The sequence below is a fragment of the Desmodus rotundus genome, chromosome 9 (genome assembly GCF_022682495.2).
Source record: "Desmodus rotundus isolate HL8 chromosome 9, HLdesRot8A.1, whole genome shotgun sequence".
In the NCBI taxonomy this organism is placed as follows: Eukaryota; Metazoa; Chordata; class Mammalia; order Chiroptera; family Phyllostomidae; genus Desmodus; species Desmodus rotundus.
In genome coordinates this window covers 104,934,294-104,947,246 of record NC_071395.1, presented here as the reverse complement: position 1 = coordinate 104,947,246, position 12,953 = coordinate 104,934,294, and the positions used below count along the sequence as shown (strand labels likewise).

The 12,953-nt window shown below is 41.1% G+C and overlaps 1 protein-coding gene and 1 long non-coding RNA gene across 2 annotated transcripts in view; one reads left to right on the top strand and one right to left on the bottom strand.

Moving 5' to 3' along the window:
* LOC128779282 (uncharacterized) overlaps positions 1 to 12,953 on the bottom strand; it is a 217,114-nt gene that overhangs the window by 162,130 nt on the left and 42,031 nt on the right. The gene's annotated exons all lie outside the window — the stretch shown is intronic.
* Positions 1,917 to 12,808, top strand: KRT20 (keratin 20). The gene is made up of 8 exons (XM_024573175.4): positions 1,917 to 2,431; positions 4,902 to 4,984; positions 6,294 to 6,450; positions 7,784 to 7,945; positions 8,063 to 8,188; positions 9,066 to 9,286; positions 10,025 to 10,065; positions 10,593 to 12,808. Exons 1-8 carry the CDS (start codon positions 2,039 to 2,041, stop codon positions 10,688 to 10,690), a joined length of 1,281 nt encoding a protein of 426 aa, XP_024428943.2. The 5' UTR covers positions 1,917 to 2,038; the 3' UTR covers positions 10,691 to 12,808.

Here is a 12,953-nt window from a genome sequence, read left to right as displayed (position 1 = left end):
CAACCAATCAGAGCAACGTATCCTGACTGAGATGTCTGGGAAAGACAACCCCCTCCCCACAAGAGATTGCAAATTCTGTGTGTATCACATCTGGTCTACAATGGCTTGTCCATAATGGGGAAAAAAGTTCAAAGTCCTCTGAAAACTACAGTACTTATGATAACTCTCCAAAATACTGTAATACTTAACATTAATCATTAACTCCCTCAGCAGAGTCGTGGAGGTAAAACTGTGCCTCCTATTACTCACAAGGAAGTTGGGATCTAATGTATATTTAGTTACACATGTAGTCATCCAAAGCCTGGACATCAGGGGTCGTAAACTCATGACTTACGTATGAATGAGCATCAACAGGGTCTGTATCTAGTCCTCAAGTGTAATTTAGAAAAATTAACTGCTACGAAATGCTACCCTGATTTCCTGTGATCCCACTATAAGGTACAAAAATCTACCAAAGCATGAAACTCAATGTGATGGCGGAGACATCATATTCTCCTGCCCTTACATAAATACATGGAAGTCGTCACAAGAGGAATTTTTCTACTCCAGCAATAAGTAGATGGGATGACTGAACCCCATCAAATAGTGCTTATGTCTCATATTTAGTTTAAATTTGAAATCTCAAAAACCTACAAATGCTAGGCAAAATAAATGTAGGATAATACATACACAAAGTTATTTCTCCAAAATATTCAAAATGATTTTAACTGTTCCAATGAAATTTTAACTCTTTCACTTAAATATAATTGGTCCAGACATAAGGAAGAATTGTACTAAAGAACAGAACCTCAAAATTATTATGTTTAATAACTGCACTTATATTCCTTTCTAGTTATAAAGGTAACTCTTCATTTAAATAATGCTTCTACACATCTGGATCATATGTCTTAGTGGATAAAACTCTTAGCTGAAACTAAATCACTACAAAATGTGTGTAACTTAAGCAATACAATTTTCTAGTGACTTTCATCAAACCTCCTTCTCCCCCATTAAGCAATAACAAAAAATTAATTTTGTGAATATACATATATAGAAGTGCACAGACCCTGTGTCTATAAAAAGTTCTTCACTGCGGGTTTCAGCTATGACACCTATTTGCAAAGTACTTTACAGCTCTTTAAGAAATAGTAAGATCTTCGCATGGCATGACCAGTCTTGTTGATGTATTATGTGTGTGTGTGTATAATACCCATACATATATATATTTTTTTCAAATGGAAATCCTGCCATTTTCAAAAACGTGGATGGACCTTCAAGGTGTTACGCTAAGTGAAATCAGCCAGGCAGAGAAAGACAAGTACTGCATGGTATCACTCACACGTGGAATCTGAAAGAGGAGGAGGAGGAGGATGATGACAAGGAAGAGAAGCCGTCAAACTCACGGAAACAGGCAGTAGACAAGTGGCTGCCGGGGGCAGGGGGAGGAGGAAACAGGGAGAGGTTGGTAAGGGTGTACAGATCTTCAGCTGTACGATGAATACTGTCTGAGGATCTCAAGTAAAACACGGCGACCGTCGTCGATAACACTGTGTTATCTCATTGAACTTTACTAAGAGACTAGAACTTAAATGTTCTCACGAAAAAGAAAAAATAATTAAAAAAAAAAAACATTGTTATCGCCATTGTGACTTACTATTATGTAGCCCCACACCTGTCTTTTTGTGTACCTAAATTATTCATGGAGATTGCAAATATTCTTTATGTGTATATTAGGATGAAAAAAATTGCCAAGGCAGGTTTAAGGGCTAAAAGAACACCCCTTCCTGGTTCCTTCTGATACCTCTGTTGAAAAAAGGAAAACACGCCTGAGGAAAGCCTCTAAGAAAAGCCTCTAGTGGCTGGAACGGAATTAAACAGACTGCTGCACAAAGGGAAAAGGAAAGCAAGGCAAGGTGGACTGCGGTGTCACTCCTGAGGCGGGGCGTCAGCGGGGGGGCGTTTCTCTGCTGTGAACACTACAGAAGATCAGCTCATTCACCACAGAGGGACAGACTCTGCCCCATCCTGGTGCTACAGGCGCTCCCTCCTAGAATCCCCAATGGATTTCACGCGCAGAAGCTTCCAAAGAAGCCTGAGTTCCTCCTCGCAGGACTCTGTAGCCAACATGTACAGGAAGGGGGGTGTGCTCCTAGGGGTTGCACCCACTGTCCACGGAGGGGCTGGGAGCCACGGCACCCACATCTCAACCATCAGACAAATGGTGAGCTACAGCAGTGATCTCAACAGAGGGAACCTGCTTTTGGGCAACGAGAAGGTGACCATGAAGAACCTGAATGACCGCCTAGCAAGCTACCTGGAAACAGTGCGGTCCCTGGGGCAGTCCAACGCCACACTAGAAATGCAGATCAAGCAGTGGTACGAAGCAAACGCGCCCAGCACCGCCCAGGACTACGGCAGGTACCACAGACAGATTGAAGAGCTTCAGGCTCAGGTGAGAGATGGTTCCTGTGTTTTCTACTCCACAGTGTAGCTGGATGATATATCAAGAGGGCTATACATTAGCCAAATGGATGTCGTAAAGCAAATTAGGTTAAAATTCTCCATCTGTAAAAATCGTATAGTATTCTGTCATCTACCCTCTGTGCTGGAATACCTGGCTACATAACAGGATGGCTGTAAATCATATTTTTTAAAAAATGTTAAATCTAATTATATATAAAATATAAAAATGTTATCCTCCCATCTTATAATCTGTATTTTTGTCATAGTTTATTAGGTTAAGGCTAAGTGAATAGTAAACCAATAGTAAACCTTTTTTTTTTTTTTTGAAAGAGCTAAATTTTTTAAGTGATAATAAACCTTCCTTAGTTTTTCACCTAGTTCCTATCAACTTTTGAAGCCCCGGTCAACTGAGATAGTTCCCTCCTTTTACTTATGTAAATGGTATAATATAAGTATTAGAATGAGACTGTATTACAGATTTCAATGATAAAGTGATTCAAGGTGAAAATGGGGGGAAGGGGTATAGGTCTTAATGACACCTGGATTTTTAAGTGCCCTGCTTAATAATCTGATTATCACCAGCAGAAACCAGTTCTGCAGTAATAAAATGTTCTATTGCCCCAATTCAAATTTACTGCGATTGTAACAGAACCACACCATCTAAGATGGGTGGGGTTCTCTGTATTATCAATTATGTGGAATAAAAGAAGACTTTGCTCCTAATTGAAAATTTCAGATGTGACACAGAGCACCTGTACTGCTTTAAGAGTCTTACCTAATCAAGAAAAGTGTCCCTTTCCTTTTCCTTTCTATTTTAATATTTGTTTTCCTTGAAAGCAGGCAATTTACCAGCAAGTCTCTTTTTCTTGTGTTGAATTAGACATCAGTATGATTTGATTCAGATTCTACAGGAAGTTACTTTGGAATTTCAGGAACTATGTGGATGCGAGAGGCAAAGATGTTTAAATTGCATCCCTGGCCAGGTAGCTCAGTTGGTTAGAGCATCATCCCGACATGCCAATGTTGCAGGTTCAATCTCTGGTCAGGACATGCACAAAAAGAAACCAATGAATACATTTTAAATAAGTAAAACAATAAATCAACATTGATCTCTCTTTTTCTCTCTGTTCCTCTCTCTCTCTCTCTCCTTCCCACCATCCCCTCCCTCTTTCTCTTGTCCCCGCTCTCTCTAAAAAAAAGGTTTTAATGTAAATTGCCCCTTCTGCCAACAGGTCATTCTTCTCAGGCTCCCACTAAAAACATTCAAAATCAGCCAACCTTCTCCCCTACCTGTCTCATCCCTACCTGCTTCTAAATCTACTCTGGATCATACGTAGTCCAAAGGCACAGCCATTTCTTCCATGTAGCTGGACAGACCCAGTATTTGACAGAAGGAAGCTCTCTCTAGGACGGGATCTGTTGAAAGAGACATGTCATTGTAACATTTCCTACAAGCAGACTTCTGACCCATGTGCATCTTAGCGAATTCACCCATGAGGTCACAGCTTCTTAAAAGCAGGGGCTTGTCCATCCTGATAGCCCCAGCGCATGACACAACTCCCACCACTAACCAATGTCCGTTCACCAGCCAATATTTAGTAGGCGCCAACCAGGTGCTGGCCACCATGCTGGGCTCTGGGAAATATGAAGGTGAACATAAAGTGACTTAGGGGGAAGCAGGCATGGACAAAGGCAACATTTATCCCACACAGAAGGATAAAAGCTCGTATGGAGGGCTGTGTGGGGCAATGGGGGCACAGGGGGCCATCCATCCATCCAGTTCTGTTTTGAGGAAATCGTGAAGGCTTGAAGCAAGGAATGTGTAAGCTGCGATGTGGAGGAGGATAAAGAGGAGGCGGAGTTCCCCAAGTGAGAGGAGCTAAGAGGAATGTTCTAAGCCAGAACAACATGGAAGGCAAGGCATAATAAGGTACAATGCCTCGAGTTGAATTAAAATCTCCTTCGGGCCCTGGCCGGTGTGGCTCATTTGGTTGGAGCATCATCCCCTAGACTGAAAGGTCATGGGCTCGATTCCCAGTCAGGGCACACATCCAGGTTGGGGGCTTGATCCCCAGTCAGCGCACGTACTGGAAGACACTCAATCAATGTTTCTCTCTCACACCGATCTCTCTCTCTCTGTCTGTCTCTCTGTCTGTCTCTGTCTCTCTGTCTCTCTCTAAGTAGTGAAAAAATGTCCTTGGGCAAGAATTAAATAAACAAATAATTAAATGCATACATAAAATTTTGGGTGGAATCACAGGAAAGCTGACCAAACTCTGGGACCACCACTGCATTTTACAAGTCTATTATGTTAAATACCCGTATCATTAGTCTTCCTTTCTATTGTCACGTGGAAATTACTGAAATGAGTGTCATCTCTGATATAACAGTAATTGTATCTGAGGATAAATGCCATCATTTTAAGTTGAAAATGTCATTCCTTCTCATGTGTTTTCCAGATTAAAGATGCTCAACTGCAGAAAGCTCAGTGGATCCTGAAAATCGATAACAGTAAACTGGCTGCTGAGGACTTCAGACTGAAGTAGGTTATCTAACACCTTGGCAAAACTTCCTCAAAAGGAGTTTCTTTTAGTCGTCCTTCATGACACCCAGATTTCCACTGTTGGTAGAGGAGCTACCACTAAATATTTTCAGGGTCTGGCATTTACAGGATGTTAGAAACTACCTGGTCTAGCCCAGCACTGAGAGCTGGGCTTCCCTCCACAGTCTTAAGATTTGGCCACCCAAGGGTGTAACTGAACACCTCCAGGAACTACTACTGTTCTTGCTGTTTAGATCTAGCTGCTAGAATGTTGTTTTTTTTTTTAGTAACCTGGCATCTACCTTCCCACAGACGGAGCCCTACTCTGCCCTTGGGAATAATAGCAAAGCGATTTAAAACTCCCTTCTCCGTAAGTGCCCTTCTGTCATCTAAAGACAGTCGTTGGCCTACCTTAGTGATTCTGCAGTGAGTCACCCACGTTCCTTCGACTGCCCACAAATGCATGAGCAAAGTTCCGGGGTGATTCGTGATGCTTTCTAGTTTGCTTTGCCAGTTCTACAATACAGTCTGACTGACCCAAGGACGAGGACTGTGACTGAATCCAGAGGAACCGTGCCATCTTGCGGGCACATCACACTGCGTGTGATCGGAGTTGTTCTCCATAAACTGCTTCTACACCAGGGCTTCCTCACCTGAATCCGTACACTGCATCTGCACTGAAAGTCCTTTATGTTTTACAAGGGTGGCGTCTTAATGCTACAAGGGATCAAGACGAAGGAAATGAGAAAGCAGATCTGAAGATTAAAGCAGTGAAAGTTCATTAATTCCAGCTAATATCTGAGGGTCCTACTGCAGTATTATTTTTTAAACTTTACTATTTTAATTAAAAATGGGCATATATAAAATTGTAGAAGAGAATGCATAAATTTTTAAGAAAATCTACTTTGGATGCATCTGTTGATAAAGTAATAAAAGTAAATTGATCATGTATATTCATTAAGTAAACTTAACTAACCATTTTTAAAATCAATAATGAAAACCCTTTGCTAATGCAGTAATTAAGCAAACTTTTTTAAAATTCTGTTTAAATATATCCTAGAATTTAGGAACTTTGTAAAGTAATTTCAGATTGCTTTTTTAAACCAAATTACAAAGATTATAAGGCAAATTATCTGATTCTTAGGGTCCCATGAACATTTTTGCAATGTATAAAGAAGAACAACAATGATGTGCTGAAATCGACACCCTCCGATACCACATAAAAAATCCATCTTACTATAGGAAGATGGTCTCCTCTGTAATGGCCTCAGACGGACTCAGTGGTCTCTGCTCATCACTTAATTCACAGGTATGAGACCGAAAGGGGGCTGTGCCTCGCAGTGGAGGCTGATGTCCAGAGCCTACGCAAGGTCGCTAATGACCTGGCCCTACACAAAACAAGCTTGGAGATGCAAGTTGAAGAACTGAAGAAAGACCTGGTTGTCCTCAAAAAAGAACATCAGGAGGTAAGAGAATACCCAGAAGTGGTATTGGCTGTTGGGAGCCGACCAACAGCCAACCCTTGACACAGTCGGGATGGATGAGAGGCGTCTGCATGGCAGAGGCAGCTGTGGCTGGATTTCCTGTCTATCTCTTCTTGCATGTCTGTTTTTGCTGTTACTAGGTGGTGGGATTTTTAGACACCTGTATGTCAGGCCTAGTGATCTGCAGAATTCCAATGAAGTTGTACAGGATGATTTCTTGGCCATAGAACAAAAGTCCCTTATAACCCCTCCGCAGCCTATTTCCCCTACCTATTGGAAGATTAACATTAGACAATGGGCAGACCAGCTTCCCGAAAAATGGAGAAAAATTTTACTAGATATCCCCCTTAGTACAACCCCCCCTATACCTTGGATAGGAGTAATAATTGACAGAACTAGATGGGTAAAAAAACAAAGAAAATAGGTGAACTATCATGATTTAAGCACGAGGGAACAAATACAAAGATCATCCCCTGCAAAGTGCATAAAGAAAGAACCTAGACAGGAAGATAGATGGCTGAGTTAGAAAGCCTAACCACACAGGCCCTTTAATAGTTCACATATAACCGCTGTCTAGTCTAGCGTATCCTTTTGACCCTGCCAACTTCTGAAAACTTTGCTTGACATCAAATGATCGATAGACATTAGAAGGTTTGTACATATAGCTAATTATGGTTGTCTGATTGATAGCCCTCCTGGTCAAAATAACCTTTGTTTAGTATGAATAAATCTGTAGAACTTCCTGTACATTTTCTTGGTATTTCTGTATAGACCTTTTCTGCTTGAAAAATCATGCCATGCAGCTGTTCCTTTGATGTCATATAACAAACCCCTATAAAAATAAAGTTTGATTAAACTCTGAGAGTTCGGTCAGACCCACAAGGGCTGGCCGTTCTCCAGCATCAAACTTGGCGTCCAACCCCTCATTCTTCACCTCTGTCATCCATCCTTCAGGGACCCTGAGACCCGCCTAGGCTAGACCCTGGCAATTGGCAATGGCAGAATGGCTACAATAATAATAAGGAAGACAGGGAAGAAGATTTGGTGGTGGCAATGGTGGTGGTGATGGTGATGGTGAAGAAGATGACACCAATAATGATGTTATCCCTAACTACTTTTCATAAGGTTCCTGTAGGGGTTGTATAAATTAGAACAATACTCACACCATAAAAATCCCTGTCAATTTATTATGTTCTTCCCTTTTTTATTCATTCCCAGTGAAGGAAGCCATAAAACGTATTATGTCTTTTCTGCCCAGCCTCCTCTGAGGATACACTTCAGACTATTTAATCAACCAGCATTTTCATTCTCGTAGGAAGTGGACAGCCTACGCAAACAGCTGGGCAAAACTGTCAACGTGGAGCTGAAGGCTGCTCCAGGCCTGAATCTCAGTGCCATCATGGATGAAATGAGGAAGAAATATGAAGTCTTGGCCCAAGAGAACCTTAAGAAGGCCAAAGAAGAGTTTCAGTTACAGGTAATAGCATAATTCCAAAGGATAAGCAAATGTGTTGAACTTGTCCTCCAAAAAGAGGTAACTCTTTTCCTTCCTTCCTTTTTTCCCCGATTTATTTTTTCTTTTTTGGAATTTTAGATTGAATCTCTGCAGCAACAAGTCACAGTAGACACCGAAGAGTTAAAAACAACTGAGGTGCAAGTAAAGAAGCTGAGACAAGTCTACCAGAACTTGGAGATAGACCTCGAGTCCCACCTCAGTCTGGTACAGCACATCTAACTCCCAGCTCTCAGTGTCCTGTGTTCACTAAGTGCTTGTGATAGGAACCTTAAAAACGCTAAGACCTATAAAAATGAATCCCTCCCCCTGCAGAGCTGGCAGGACAACAAGCCCAACAACTGATTATAATTAAAGGACAGAAGGAAATCAAGGAAAGGGAAAATGTACTGCAAGCCTGCGGAGGAAGAAGTAGATCTGGAAGACCTCCCAGGGAAAGTGACATTTAAACTAGACCTGAAAACTTAAGGTGAACCTGAAGCTTGAGAATAGGGGTAAAGACATTCTGGGCTAAGCAAATCAGTCAGGGCATGACAAATTATGCCATGGTAACAACCCCCAAATCATAGGGGCTTGCAACAGCACTGCCTCCTCCATCATGATTCAGCTGCACTCTAGCTGGGGCACCAGTGTTGTGGCACTTAGAAAACAGCAGTAGTCAGACCACGTGATCACGCTTAACCTTCTCAGAAAAGGCATTTGTCAGTTTCACTTGCATTTCATTAGCCAGAAAAAGTCCTAGGACCAACCCTGGCGTCAAGGAGATGAGGAAGTCTAATAATCCACGCGAAGGGGCCCCATGAATGGCAGGGAGGGAAGCAAATATTGAGAACAATAGTACAATACACGGTAAGAGAACAGTGAGTGCAAAGCTAAAAACAAACCAACCCCCCTACCGAGAGCTAGCGATTCTAGCTGGCTGACTGGGGTCGCCCAGACGAGAACAGTGGGAGAGAAAGCCAGGAATGTGCACAACGTGCACAATAACCAGCTGCGCAAATTCCTCTCAAAGGCTAGTACAGTTGAGCATCCTCTTAAACCAAGGCCTCAAGTAAGAAACACGCACTTTCTCTTGTGCTTGTAGAAAGAATCTTTGGAGAGGACACTGCGAGATACCGATGCTCGTTATCAAAGCCAACTGGTCACGATCCAGGCGCTGCTCGACTCCTTAGGGGCCCAGCTGATGCAGATTCGGACGGAAGCAGAGCGCCAGAACATAGAATACGCCGATCTCCTTGACATAAAGACCCAGCTTGAGCAGGAAATTGCTACTTACCGTCGCCTTCTGGAAGGAGAAGATACGATGTAAGGATCTTAGAAGCAAGGACTATGCATTGATGACTACATACTGTGCTGTTTTAATGTCCACACATTAAACCCTGTCACTCGTTCCCAAGCATCCATGCAATCCCTAGCACAAAATCAACTACACACACATACAGCAACACTAACAACAAAATAAAAATATACCCAAAAGTATACACACACTGCAAAAATACCAAGTACAGGCTTTGTACTTGAGGCTGTGTTGTAACAGAGTTAGAAGATGGGTATACAGATGACACAGCTTGTTCTAATGTTAACTTGTATAATTAATACATAACTGAAAGCACACTCACTTTTTAAAATTCTCATGGAGAGGTCATGAACTGCACAAGAGGCCACAGAGGTCTGTGGGAACCAATTTAAAAACCATCTGTGTTGCAGCGGCCACTGTCTGCAAGTACCACACCCGAAAATGTCAACGAGAGAACCCAAGATTCCAACTTCCATTGTAATTTTGTCATTTTAATCAGAAAAACTCCTAGTGTATGTGAAGTGGGTCAGTTTTGAAGCTATGTACTTTTCCAGTTAAAAAGTTAGACACTCAAGTTAGAAGAAACAAGCATAGTAAAAGGGACAATATATAAGCACAGGATTAAAACACACATCACCGGGAATTTATTTTAAAACACAAAAGGCAGGTCATTGCTTCATTTTCAAAATGGCAATAACACTTTTTTCTGTTTCTTTTTCTTTTCTTTAAAAAAAAAACAACAATAGAACTATAGGTCATCAAGTAAGCATCCTGAAGGACAGACTAGGTAAGTGCTCTAATCGTCACACATTTCCTGTAAGACTGAATTCTCACTCAACAGCTCACCATTATTATTTGTGGCTGGTGAAAAGTAAAGGAGATTAGTTCCCAAGTGAGCAGATATTCCCCTGGGGACTCGGAAAACCAAGCACATCACATAAAGAAAAGCTCCGCATGGAACACTTGTCACACTCCCTATGACGGGGTGATCTTCTTGGCCCCGTGCTATTGATGTGCTGAGACATCCTGACATCCTGAAAATGAAAAATAAGATGAAAAGATCCATTTTGCTTGATTCACAACTGTATATTTCTCTTTGGGGTGGGGAGAGTAGAAAATTTGTAACTTTGGGGAGCGTGCCACATTTTCAGCATTTATTTTTACAGTGGACTTAAGATCATTTAAGAGAGATAACGGGTTAGACTTTTTCTAAAAGAAGGAAATACCTACAAAATGGTAACTAAAAGTTGAATAGTATACATTAGCAGGGTTATGTGTCTGAATTAACATTTTACACTTACATCTAAATTTCAGATGTAAAGAAAGCCAGGAAGGTTACGACGGTTGTGCAAGAAATAGTGGACGGCAAGGTTGTGTCATCTGAAGTCAAAGAGATGGAAGAACGTATGTGAACACCTGCAGGAGGAGGTGCTGCAGAGGTCCTGAAAGAAGCGTAGCTATAATTTCTGCTCCTTACAAGAAGGTCGCCACCAGAAAGCAGCATTAATGCTCTCTATGATAGGGGGCGGGGCATTTATCAGTCTCCATAATTGAACATAAATGTGTTACTCAAAGGAGCAGCAAATTTCCTGCAAAAATGAAATCCAATGAGCATTAAGATATTTAAAACATCATCACGGCCATCTTTACCACCACAAAACAGATTAATTACAAGCTACAGACCCCCTAATATCAATTTATTAATGTTCCTGAAAATTACAGCACATTTCAATTAAGCTAAACTCATGGAGCGGAGAGTCTATGCAAATAAATCTCTCTCTCTCTAATTTTTCCTGTTTCTGAATTGCAAAATCTCCATTCCGGGGCCCCTGGATTCTTGATTAAGGTAATTTCTTGGTTAATTTCATAAAATTTTCAATATCAGTACAATTCTGCTAGCTTTGAATGATATATTCTTTTTTTCCATTGTCTCCGCTGCCTTTTAAAACTCATTCCAGCTCTTTGAATAATTTAAAAGTCAAACTCCAACGCTGAGCGGAATAAAAATGAAGCACATTATGCTTGAAGTGGGAGTAGATTAAAAGCAAGATTAATTAGGGAAACCCTTCCCAAAGAAGAATGCTTCTCCTAATGATAATAAACCACATAAATCATTGGGCTCTTTTTTATGTGGTGAACATATATTATGTAGTGTTGTTTCTCACTATTTTTTGTAGCAGCTGTAATGGGTTATAACTCACACACCATGAAAGTGCACAACTCAGTGGTCTTTAGCATGTTCCCGGGATTGTGCCACCATCACCATTAGGTCATATTTTAGAGCATTTCATCGTCCCAACAGGAAACCCCACTGGCAGCCACCCCTACTCTTTATCCTCCTGTCCCCTGACAACCACTAACCCACTTCCTCTCTCTACGGATTTGCCGAGTCTGGACACTTCCTGTAAATGGAATCATGAGTGTGCGCTTCTGCACACGACGTTTATAGCGGCGGGACTCGTAAAAGCCCAGAAATGGAAACAACTCAAATGCCCATCAGCTGATGAACAGATAAGCAAACTGTGGTATGTTCATGCAATAAAATACTATTTGGCACTAAAAAAGATGAGGTACTTACACATGCTGCAACATGGACGACCCTCAAAAACATTACGGTAAGCGAAAGAGGCCAGATACAAACACACGCATATTGTGGTCTCCCCTTTTTGCGTTTTAGTCAGCGATAACTGCCTTGCAAATGTTTACAGGAAAAGTTAATGTTTCCTCTACCATTGCATTCGAGCAAGTGAAGAGTTTGGGTTTAAGTTTTGATATATGTTTGCAAATAAATAAAATTTTGAGTGTGATTACTATATTAAAAATAACAATCTGATTCACTTCAGAATGATATCTACTGTTTATTGAGCACTTACTAGGAACTAAAGAGAGTGCCAGGCATTTTATAGCCATTTCTTGTTTAATGTGCACAATAAACACTATGAGGTAGAAGCTATCTAGTTGCATCATATGAACTTGACAATATGCAATCATTTTTGACCTTCAAAAATAACAATTTTGTGTTACTTGACCTTATCATATTATTCCCATTTGCATATGAGGACAAGTGAGGGTTATATATGAGGACAGGAAATAAGTACTTTCCCAGATTAACAGCTAACAAGTAATGGAGCAAGACAACGAACCTCGGGGCTGTTTGTTTAAAGTCATTCTGGGCTTTGGGAATTACCTCTACATAATGCCTTCCAACATCTAAAAAGAAGAATGACATGGAATTGTATAAAATCAAATCTTGATACCCCTTTAAGCAACTGATCACATGACAATTGCTGAATCACACGCGAAGTGAGCACGTGCCTATCCTTGGCTGTTTCTTTGTTTTCCAATTGTCATTTTCATCCACCAGACACTGACAACACCTAATTGTCACAAATGCCCAGCTAACATCACACACAAGGCTTGGTTCAGCACAGTTTTGTCAGAAAAATGTTCTTTTCCCACTCTCATTCCTTTGCTTTCCAAAGTGAAGAGGTTTCACTCTCGTTTACTTCTTAATCTCCTTCCAACTCACTCCACTTAATAAATTGCTTTTAAAGAACTTTTAGAAGTGAATTCTTTTGCACCTACCAGCACACATTCCAGAATGGCCTGAAACTTCCACATGCAAATACCAGAGACTGTGAGTCCTACCAACAAAACACCCCACGGGAGAAGGGG